The sequence below is a fragment of the Otolemur garnettii genome, unplaced genomic scaffold (assembly GCF_000181295.1).
Source record: "Otolemur garnettii isolate 467f Iridium unplaced genomic scaffold, OtoGar3 scaffold00010, whole genome shotgun sequence".
Taxonomy (NCBI): Eukaryota; Metazoa; Chordata; class Mammalia; order Primates; family Galagidae; genus Otolemur; species Otolemur garnettii.
In genome coordinates, this window is record NW_003852405.1 from 17573055 (window position 1) to 17585184 (window position 12130).

A 12130-nucleotide genomic window follows, 5' to 3' on the forward strand; every position below is an offset into this window, starting at 1 on the left:
GGGGTTTTCTGAAAATAATTTAATATGTTTGGCACTGACTTCTGTTGCCACTCTTTTCTTCATACTGTCACTTTATGCTTCCTTTAGTCATAATCTAAGATCTTAAGGAGGCAAAAGGCTGAAGTATCTACCACCTCTTAGGATACCCAATATGAGATGAAGAAAAGTTCCCTAATTCTACTTGGAGAATCATAATGTTTATTTAACTCGTTAAAAGCCTGAATATCTTCATGAAGAGGATAGGAGTAAAACAGTCAACCCTCTTATTGTTATCTCCCATCAGCTTGTAGCCCTATAACTTATTCCCTCTTTATACTACTTCTCTATTCCCCATCCTCCTCGACATCAGACCTTTTTTTTTTTTTACTTTTGTGCTGTATTTATATAGTTTTCCTACTTTAATTTCTTTTCCACCCACTATTCCAAATCCAATTTATATTATGATAGTAAAGTCCCACTTAGATACTTTAACCCCCAGGAATAACTACATCCTTGTTTTCCTGAGTAGACAATTATTTTAAAGGAGCCATATAGTACAACAACTAAGTTGACAGGAGCTGGAACAAACTGTCTAGATCCAAGTCTTAGCTATGCCATGTACTGTAACCCTTCACAGTATACTAAACCACATTGTCTAAATTCTCTCATCTAGTTTTGTTTTAAGGATTTTAGGATTAAATGAGATAATGTATGCAAAACTCTCAACACAATATCTGGTACTGTTAGCAGTAGTAATTAGGTATATTTATAATACTTTTCACTTACTAGTCTTTGGTGGCAAAACATACTTTAAATATATTCAAATACTACTTTTGAGAATGTTTTAAGAAAAACATGGCAATTTTATCATCTGTATTCCAATTTAAAAAAGGGAAGAAGAAAAAATGTCCAAAATTTTATAAGAAAGTGTATTGAATCATAAAATTTAAAGTGAATAGGGACCTTTGTACAATTTCTCATTTTATAGTGAAAGAAGCGAAGATTCCAAGAGATTAAATGACTCACCCCCAAAACATATATCTAATTAATGGCTGGGCCAGAAATAGATTCTATATATCTTGATTCCCAGTCTAATTCCTCCTTTTCCTCCTTCTTCTCCTTCTTCTCCCATCTCCTCCCTTCTTCCTGTTCTGTTGTTGTTATTATTGTTTTTGCTTCTTTATTCTTCTCACTTTAAAAACTTTTCTGAGACAATATCACCCAAGTTCATGTGTTAAATCACTACTAAATCTCTCCATCCATCTATATAATCACCTTCTTGGACATATGCCCCAAAATTTAACTTGTCAGCCTTTGAACTCTGTCATCTTTATATATCACTTTGTTCCTTCTCTAAGTGAGCTTTTCCCTTAGCTCAGTGAATAAACTCTCTTCTGAGGTTCTAAAGGCAGAAAAAGAGTCATCCTAAATATCTGAACCACCAAATCTTAATTATTTTGCCTCCTACAGTTCTCTCATATTTGTTATTTCCGCTCTATCATGTTTACGATACTCAGTAACTTTCTTTTCTCTCTGCTTCCTGTCTCATTATCCTTAGATCTGTAACTATTTAAAATGATCTAACAGGCATATCTGGTCATGTAAATCTTCTGCTGAGATATCTTCAATAGTTACCTTCTGCCTGCAAGAAAACAAAAATCTCCTTAATATGGCAAACAAGGTTCACCGTGATCTGGCACTTAAGTACCTGTGCAGTGCCAGTGGGCCCTGTCTTCTCCTACTTTGTGTTCCAGAAATCCTGAGAACTATGCTTTCCCTACCTCTGATCTCTCAGGCTGCTGTGTCTTTTACATGGTATTCTCCCTTATAGTATCGCTCGCCTTTCTTTCTTGCCCTGCTGCACAACCACAAGCTCAAATTCCTACTACTGTTCCTTCATGTGTTATCACCCTAAAAGAGTCTGTCCCATGCCCATTACAGATTTAGTTCCTTTTTCCTCTGTGTTTCCATTGCACTCCTCACCTACTTCCCTTTTTGGTACATACCATATTGTGTGTGTATTTGTGAGAGAGTGTGTATGTATCAACATACAAAAGTAGAATGATGTAGTAGGAGGTATAGTTGAAGGATAAAGTAGGATTTAGATAGGTGAAGAAGAGGATAGAGGACATTTAAAGTGGAAGAAACTTAGTAGTGTGCTGGAGCAAGCTTCTGTTGGCTTATGAGAGATGATCATTAAATTTTTAGGAATTTTTCAGCCATTATCAAAAATTTAATTTTATAAACTTTAAATAAATTATGTTAAAAACAAAGGCAAAAATATTCAACACTTATCACTTCCTAATTATTCTATCACATTTTACTGTTATCTGTGTTCTTGAGTTTATTTATCTATATGGTGGAAATACTGTATAATGGGATACTACTGTGCATTTCTTCCCAACTTCTTATTAAGTGATGTCACATTAGTAGCTTGAAATCAGTTATGATGGAAGTATTTATGCTATGGGAATCAGCAAACACTACCAATCAGGATTTGATTTATTGTTTCGGTAATTGTTTAGATTTAAGAAAGTGATGGATAAATGTTGATAGTGTTTATTAAACTTAACAATGTGTTGTTCCTATATCCATTACATTGTAAATAACAAAAACTTGATGGAATATTCTTCTAGTATTAATTTATTTTTAATTAATTATTTTTTATTAAATCATAACTTTGTACATTGATGCATTTATGGGGTTCAGGGTACTGCTTCAATATACAATGTGAAATGTTTACATTAAACTAACACATCCATCACAATTATACTCATTTCTTACTAAAAACTATTAAATTTAGCAAAGATGCTTAAGTCTTGAATGATGAATGAATGAAGTCCCAGCATATATCTTTATTGTTTTACTTTCATCTTACTTGTTAAAGTCAACAAAAAATATCAAACAGCATTCGTGTGAGAACTACATTCATCAGTTGGAACCATAGGTTGACTACAGATAGAAGAGTAGCAAAACTCCACGAAAATGTTTAGTGAGAATTAATTAGACATATGAAATTTACATTTAAACATGCTGTGTATTTCATTGTTATTTATAAATGATGTGCTACACATCTTTTACATTGGTAAAATTTATGATAAACTTATGTATGTGTACATATGCATACATTCTTGGAGAGGCAGTTATTAAACAGTTATTAGTATGCTACTATACAGAACTGTACAGGTAAAGATATTTAGGCCCCATAACATCTTTTAAGGTTGATACTATTATTATCCCCAGTTAGCGCAGTCTGGCAATTTGAACATTTTGTCTAAGGTCATATAACTAATAAATTAGAGGAAATTTTCACCCCGGTAATCTGGCTCTAAACCCAGAGCCCACCATTTCACTATAAATGGTGAGTAACACTGAGGATTTTTTTAGCAGGAAAAAATAGATATGTATTTTGGACAAATATATTTTATAATAATACAAAAATTAACTTTCAGGGAGAAGACCTAGAGGAAGAAGATCATTTTAAAAGTTTATTGTAATACAGTCATAGAGTTGAGTTATTTTTATATAAGAATTAAGAGGAAAAATTAATAATGTCTAAAAAATTTATTGAAAATTAAATTTAGTGCAACTATCAGTATATGTAATACATTTAATAGAACTGATTGAATACAATATTCAACAATGCTTAACACAATGCTTTCGAAAATTATTTCTCCAAAAACAAAAGAAAATTATTTCTCAAGAGCTGTGTTTAGTAGTTGAAAGGTATGTTTGATATATCAGTAGATTATGATGCTTGTGGTTAAAAAAGTACCTGTACTCTTTTATACATACACATAACAGATTTTTCTAGATGGAACTATTCTACAACTTCAAATGAGAAAACCCTTCATGAAGCTTCAACAATGTTACTCAATGAAAATCTTAATGTATCTGGAAACCAAAACTTGACAGATACAGTTAAAAGCAACTCTCCAGTTTCAGAAATTTTGAATGTGAACTTTGAATTAGAAAATGAAGTTTGGGATGATTTTGATGATGAAAGCTTAATAGAAGTTTCTAGCTTTTCACCTGATACTGAAAAGACAAAAACATCAGGTAAAATTATATTTTAGTATGAACTAATTTTATTAGAAATTCCTATAATATTTTTCATTTCAGCTCCTTCGACTAAGTTTCTTCGCCTTTTCTCTTTCTCTCTGTCTCTGTGTATGTGCGTATATGTGTAAGAAAGAGAGAGAGAAGAAAGCTTGCTTAATTAGACTTGGTTTGTTACAATTATAATCTTTAGCAAAATGGAAAGTGTGATCCTTCTACAAAGATCATTTTTTCCCCGCTCAGGACAGAAGTCAGGTTATTCCATGATAATGATATAGCAAGTGAGCTTTCTCTATTCTATTAGTCCTCTCTTGTAAATTTGAATTTACAAATTCAATGTGAGAAAACTGAATTTTCTCACATAAACCAGGATGTTTAGAATGCCCCCATTCTAAGATCATACCTGGTCTGCTAATATTTGTGAAGGATAAAAGTTTTTATGTTTAAATGTATTCTTCTGATGCAAAGAAAATAAAATCACTTATTTCTAGTCAAAATATTGACTTGTTAGGTATAACTAAATAAATAAGAAAGGATTTATTTCCCCTATATTGGATATTGAATTTAAATCATATTCAACCCCAAAATAACAGGACTTAGTTCTTTGAGTTAAAGGCAAATTCATTCTATTTCACTAAAACTAAGAAATGAGGTTTATGATAAGACAGCAAATGGAGATACTCTCTCCCATGAGGTCATGGAAGGAAGTCAGTCCATCAGTCTTCTCAATACACTCTTATTCCTTACAATTATAGTTGCCTCTTACCATACCATCTCATGCTCTTTAAAACAAAACAAAACAAAACAAATTTCTAAGGGAATAGTTACAAATTGAAATATTATTAGAGGGCTCTAAAAATTACCTAAACAGCTAATATTGCTAGCAAAAACAGGATTTCACCAACTTCGCAATATAGGTCAGGAAAATCTCCATCATACAGTGTCATTAGCACAGTTTTCCATGTCACTAGATAGCTACCAATCCCTACTGCAAGCTTAAATGTCATCGTGCACTGCAATTTAATAGGCAATGTGTAGGCTTATCACATAAGAGCATAGCTTTGTCTCTGGCAAAATCAGTCTCAGTAAATGCCATTTCCCATATGTAGAGCACCTTAAATGATTACTGTGCAGACAATTGAAAACATTGAATAAACTTTGACTTGATCATTTACATGCATTAAAATATAAATATAGAGGGCAGTGCCTGTGGCTCAAAGGAGTAGGCCAGTCCCATATGCCAGAGGTGGTGGGTTCAAACCCAGCCCTGGCAAAAAACTGCATAAAAAACAAAACAAACAAACAAAAAATATATATATATATATATATATTTATATAAATATAGAAATAATGGTGGTAAGTGGAAAAACACAAACTTTTTCCTCTGCTTTCACACCACAATCAAGGCAGAAGACTTCTGTGACCAAATGCAATCATTTCTGCAGTGGACCCACCAGCTGGGTTCTTCTAACCCAGTTCAATTCTGACACCATATGCCTGGAGAAAGAAACAGGAGTCAAAGACCAAATATATACATATTTTACAAAACCACAGGTGGTTTAAGGGACTTTTAACATAGTGACTAATAACCGATTCTTAATGTATTATATAGTTTTACTCCTTTAGCCTTGTGCTCTTGTTTTTCTGTGTAAATTAAATTCAATACAGTGACACACACTTGTAGTCTAAGCTACTCAGGAGGCTGAGGGGGTAGGATTGCTTGAGCCCTGGAGTTCAAGGCCAGCATGGGCAGCATAGCAAGACCTCATCTCTAAAATAAATAAAAATTTTTTAAAAAATAAGATAAAAAAGTTAAATTTGATGATTAAGAAGGATTATTCACTTATTCTTTAACCAGATCTTATCTTTTCGAGAGCCCTTGTAGAGCTTGTGAAACTATTCATTCAACTGTGGCATTTTATTCCATAATATTATCTCTTTATATAGGATTTCAGGACACTTTGGGTTCAACTACCAGGGAAAATAAGCTACCCCTCCAAGAATCAAAGAGCAACTTCCAAAGAGAAATGTTAAACAGGCAAGTTTAAGAACTTTAATTTGTAATATGTACAATTTTATATCCCCTTGACACATAATTGGGGATGGAGGGGTTTGAGTCATTAGATTTCAGAAAGGCTATAAATGTTAACCAACCTAAACTCTCTTAATTTTAGAACTTTGTTTCTTAAAGTGCTGTTGTCACAACACCTAAGGGTGCATATTAAATATGCACTTCTCTGAGCCCACATTACTAAATCTTTTTTTCAGGTTAATATAAGGATACAGATGATTAGGTTACAATGCTTGTATTTGTTAGATGTATGAATCTTTATCTCAGGGCTGGGAGCTCAGGAATCTTAAATTTTACATTACTTGAAAACGAAGAGTAGTTTAACAAATAGAAAAGAAGTAGTCATTTCAGGTATAAAGAAGCAACTGTAAAGGGATAAGGTTTGAAAAGGCCTTCCGTGCTCAATGATCAGTAGAGTGTAGTATATATGATTACACCAATAAGGCTGAGATTGCTAAGATCTGATTGTAAGGGCTTTGAATGCTACGTGTAGACATCGGTATCCAGTGAGTCAGTCAGGAGTCACAAACCCAATGGCTTCAGGATTTGGTGGGTTGAGGCCATCTAGGTAGGGTTTCCCATCTAAAGGGAACCACCTCTAGTCCTCTCCAGTTTATTGTTGCAGTGCAGGAAATGTGAGTCTAGTATTGTCAAATATTCTGATTTTTTGAGAAAAGTTAGGAATATGAAATCTTATGTGACATTTCGTAATTTTTAAATTTTGACAACTACTTCAACAATGCATGATACACTCTGCAATATACCCTTCAAATAATAATGATGATGATGATAATTTCTGTAGGCCAAATATAGCCTAGGAACCTCTAGTTTTTGATCTGTTTGGTAAGCATTGAAGAGTCATCCAAAATATTTAGGCACAGGAAAAATAATTTGATTAGAAAATAATCATTCTAGCAGCAATATGTATAGTGAATTGTGGAGAGTGGAACCACCAGAGGCCTGGTGGCCGATATAAAAAGCAGGGTGTGACGAGGCCTAACCTAGGAGAGGGGTGATAGAAACAGAGAAGTAGGTTGGATTTTTAGAACATTTTTGAAATAAAGGAGTTTCACTTGGCAATTGAGAGTATGTGACTGTTGAGGAAGAGGAAAGAATAAATGGCAATGGGGAGATGGAGATGTAATTTAAGGATATAAGAAACATAAGATTTGGAATGGAAAATAACTATTGAAATGTTCAATTTGAAGTATCTTTGCAGAAATAGAAAAAGGATTTGGAAATACTAGACTTGATTAGAAATCAAGGGAGAGAAATTATGGCCAAAGCTAAAAATTTCCAAGCCAAAAACAAAATATTGACAAATTTTTTATTTAGGTTCCAGTTTTTTACTTAAAAATTATGTATTTCTCTGCTTTGGAAAAAGATACTAAATTTGTGATGTCCTTTGGAATTTTTGCTATTATTAGTCATATTACCAAGCATTAGCATCTGCATCACAAAATCATAGATTTTATAAAATTTCAGAGCTAATGGAACTTAATTCACATACTGTTTAGTTTCTCCCACACTGGATCCTTGAATTTTGGGTCATATAGAATAAACAGATATAAGCATCAAAGTAGAACAGATTCATGGGTGTAGAGAAGCAAAAAATAGGTAAATCTAAGTAGGACTTTAAGTAGTTTTTAAAAGGTGTGGTGCACTTAAATGGTTCTGTACACTGTACCTTTAAAAAACTGCAAGTGATTGTGTAAGATTTTAGAATTGACCTATAGAAGGTAAGTGGTTTTAAAAAGGTGTTTTAAAAGGGCTTCTTCTTTTAATAAGAAGCCTCTGACAGCTCGGCGCCTATAGCTCCACCGGCTAAGCCGCCAGCCACGTACACCTAAGGTGGCGGGTTCGAATGCCCAGCCCGGACCCGCCAAACAACAATGACGGCTGCAACCAAAAAATAGCCGGGCGTTGTGGCGGGCGCCTGTGGTCCCAGCTACTTGGGAGGCAGAGGCAGGAGACTCGCTTGAGCCCAGGAGTTGGAGGTTGCTGTGAGCTGTGAAGCCATGGCACTCTACCCAGGGGGACAGCTTGAGGCTCTGTCTCAAAAAAAAAAAAAAAAAAGAAGCCTCTGACAACCTGGTATCAGAAATTACCTCTGGGAAAAGCCTGCGCGACCTGAGAATCTAGGGTAACTTGCCTTTCTTTAATGTCCTTTTTACTATTTATCTTATTTTTTTTACTACATATATGTTTGTTAGTCAAAGACAAAAAGATTCAACCCTATTAGTATATGTGATTCTACTCTACCTCCACTGACTGCCCATGGCTCCTTGCATGGCTTCACATTTTGGCTTTTGTCAGCTTAAATCATCACATCCTCAGAGATGCATTGATGACCATCTTTTTAAAATGAGTTTTTGTTGGTTTTTTTGGCTGGAGCTGGGTTTGAACCTGCCACCTCCAGCATATGGAGACGGTGCCCAACTCCTTTGAGCCATAGGAGCCACCCTTAAAATGAGTTTATTGACTGGCATAGTAGTTCACACCCGTAATCTTTGCACTCTGGGAGGCCAAGGAGGGTGGATCACTTGAGCTCAGGAGTTTGAGACCAGCCTGAGTAAGAGCAAGACCCTATCTCTACTAAAAATAAAAAAAACTAGCTGGGCATCATGACTGGCGCCTATAGTCCCAGCTACTTAAGTAGCTGAAGTGAGAGGATTACCTGAACCTAAGAGTTTGAGGTTTCTGTAAGCTATGGTGATATTACCAGGTTCATTTCCTTCATTTAATTTTAGCATCTATAATTATGTATATAGTTGTTTTTATTCATTGTCTGCTCCTCTACTAGATGGTAACCCCTTAAGGTTTTGTTTTTTTTTAACCACTTTATATACAGCTCCTAGTACAGTGTCTGGCTTAGGGTAGTAAATAATAAATGTGTTTTATTGAGTGAATTAATATAGAACGTTAAGAGTAAATTTTAGTATTCAGTTACACATAAGAAGATAACTAGAGGGCGGCACCCATAGCTCAGTGGATAGGGTGCCGGCCACATACACCAAGACTAGTAGATTCGAACCTTGCCTGGGCCAGCTAAAATAACAATGACAACTGCAACAACAACAAAAAAAAAATAGGTGGGCATTGTGGCAGGCACCTGTAGTCCCAACTACTTGGGAAGCTGAGGCAAGAGAATCACTTAACCCCAAGAGTTTGAGGTTGCTATGAGCTGTGACACCACAGCACTCCGAGGACAACATAGTGAGCCTCTTGTCTCCAAAAAAAAAAAAAAAAAAAAAGATAGCTAGAGATGTCTATCTATAGTCAGAACAGAAAGAATAGAGAAGTAAATTAAAAGTTAAGCAAATATGGCTCAGCACCTGTGGCTCAAGTGGCTAAGGCGCCAGCCACATACACCTAAGGTTGCGGGTTCGAATCCAGCCTGGACCCGCCAAACAACAATAATGGCTGCAACCCAAAAAAATAGCTGGTGTTATGGCGGGCGCCTGTGGTCTCAGCTACTTGGGAGGCGGAGGCAGGAGACTCGCCCAGGTGTTGGAGGTTGCTGTGAGCAGTGAAGCCATAGCACTCTACCCAGGGGAACAGCTTGAGGCTGTCTCAAAAAAAAAAAAAAAGTTAAGCAAATAGAATTTAGAAAAGATTTATAGGATTATAGTTAATATATAATTATTTATAAGCCTCAATTATTATTTATTTATGAGACAGAGTCTCACTGTCGCCCTTGGTAGAGTACCATGGTATCAGAACTCACAGCAACCTCAAACTCTTGGGCTCAAGTGATTCTCTTGCCTTAGCGTCCCAAGTAGCTGAGACTACAGGGACCTGTCACAGTGCCCGGCTATTTTTTTTTTAATTTGTTTTTAGAGGGAGGGGTCTTGCTTTTGTTCAGGCTGGTCTTGAACTCCTGAGCTCAAGCAATTCACCAACGTAGGCCTACCCAGAGTGCTAGGATTATAGGCCTGAGCTACCACGCCCAGCCTGGTAAACTTCAATTTTAAAGAAAACTTTTAAATGATTATTTCTGTAGTCCCTTAAAAATAGTATTCTTACCTAATTTGGAATATGTAAATTGTGGCTTGGTCTAAGGGTAAGGAAATATACTGAATTTTTTCCATGAGTATAAGAAACATGATCAATTTTTTTAATGATAAGTATGAGAATTTTTCATTATATTCCTTAAAAAAAATCACTGTGATCCAAATTAGAATGATTTCTCTTGTTTGCCATATTTTACAAGTAATTAATTTTAATTTTTAGTTTTGTTTCATCACATAAGAAGCCAGATACTTACTTACCAAATTCTGCTATGTCCAAGTTCGGTGCCTCCTCCATGACAAAACTACCTCAGCAAGCTGGAAATGGAAATGATGTAAGAAAAAGCACTTCTTTTTTTCTTTTAAATTTTGCTTGAATTCTTAAACTTTCCATGATTAATATTTTTTACCTCAAAACACAGGTCTATTTACAAGAAAGGAAACAACAAAGTCTGTCACCAGAGATTGAGAGGCTATACTTTCCTCACTCTAAGAAAAACCCAAATTGTTCAAATTTTAATGAAGTAGATTTTTTTATTAGCAACAGCGAATGTAAAAAGGAAATCGATTTTAGGTAAGAACTCTTTAAGAACATTTCAAGATTATCCCAATAAAAACTTTTTACAAAGAAATTCAATATTCCTTTTTCCTTGGTCATTTTAAAGATCAGAGCTTAAATTAAACATTTTATATATTAAAGACACTGAAATTTTAGACCCCTGGTAAACTGAGCTGCTTAAGATATTTTATAATACCAGATATTTCTATTTTTGGAAACCTATATGTTTAATGCTATTATTTCAAACGTTATATTGAGTTGATAAACTTACTTTTACTGATTTGAATACAGCATGTTAACCATGAAAAGTGTAAAAGTCATTTGAGAAATCCAAATGAGATAAGCTAATTTTTTAGAAGTTCAAGTTGTATTTTAGCCAGCTAGTTATTTTACAATTCAACAGGTTCAGTGAAAAAGTCAGAGTAAATTTAATCAGTGCCCTTTGGGAAACTCAGGAGCAGTTTCTTCTTCTTAAAGTAGAGATTAGAGACCTGTTTACACCTTCCCTCCCACCCCTACCAAGTGAAGAAGTGGGAGTAGAGAACTAATAAAGAAATCTGTAACTGTTTGTAAACAATTAATTGCAATCTCCCCTATACTCAGACCAGCCTGCTCATACTTTTATTAAAGACATTACCTTTTAATATAAAGAAATAAAGAAACACCTTTACAGTTTAAAGAAGTATCTTTTACAATTTATGAAGTCTAATGTTTTCCCCATAAATTTCCTACAGGGTTGTGTATACTGAAGACCATTTGATACATTAATGTCACAGAAATCTTCAAGTTTATTTGTTAGTACTACTTTATCCATTGTCAATTTTAAAATAAATTGTGTAACAATTTTTTTTTTTTTTTTTTTTTTTGCTTTCCCCGCCCTCAGTAGGTATCATGCTATTGATGAAGCTGGAGAAATGAAATCTCTTCTGGGAATATTTGATGGTATTTTCTAAAACAAATACCCCAAGTACTTCCTACGTTAATAAGACAAAATATAAAGATTCCTAGTCAAAAGCATGCTTTCTATTTTAAAAAAGTAGTTCTAATTTTTTCATATTTTTTCTCTTCTGTTTGATCAGTTTTGTTGACTTTTTTTACAGTAAAAGAGATGGACTTATTTACCTTCCCATTATATGGTACTTCTTGAAAAACACTTTGGGAGTGGGTTTGTTTCAATAAGCTGATAATTAAGTTGTACTTAGAAATAATTACTTGGCTATTAACTGGATTTTGGCAAGAACCAATTTAAAATTTTATTTTTATGTTAACAAGAAGAAAAGCATTCTGTGAAAACAAAATAATGCTAAGTTATCTAGACTGTTAAAGGTAGAGGAGAAGCGCTAAGTTTGTGAATCTTTCTATTGTGTGGATTAGTCACTAATATTGTTTTGTGTAATTTGTTTTACTAAAGATTTTTAAGAATCCGGTAGCTATTTAAAACTATTGTTGTCT

At 34.3% G+C, this 12130-nt stretch overlaps 1 protein-coding gene across 2 annotated transcripts in view; it reads left to right on the plus strand.

The window, feature by feature from the left end:
* HFM1 (HFM1, ATP dependent DNA helicase homolog) overlaps positions 1 to 11731 on the plus strand; it is a 106023-nt gene extending 94292 nt beyond the window's left edge. The window contains exons 30-34 of one of the 2 annotated variants that reach the window (XM_012801658.2): positions 3925 to 4038; positions 5986 to 6076; positions 10343 to 10454; positions 10542 to 10693; positions 11562 to 11731. In XM_012801658.2, coding sequence (XP_012657112.1) covers positions 3925 to 4038; positions 5986 to 6076; positions 10343 to 10454; positions 10542 to 10693; positions 11562 to 11631 — 539 coding nt within the window. In that variant the 3' untranslated portion in view covers positions 11632 to 11731. The remainder of the gene's footprint in view (positions 1 to 3924; positions 4039 to 5985; positions 6077 to 10342; positions 10455 to 10541; positions 10694 to 11561) is intronic. The other variant, XM_012801657.2, reaches the window with a different exon arrangement.
* The last annotated feature ends 399 nt before the right edge of the window (positions 11732 to 12130 follow it).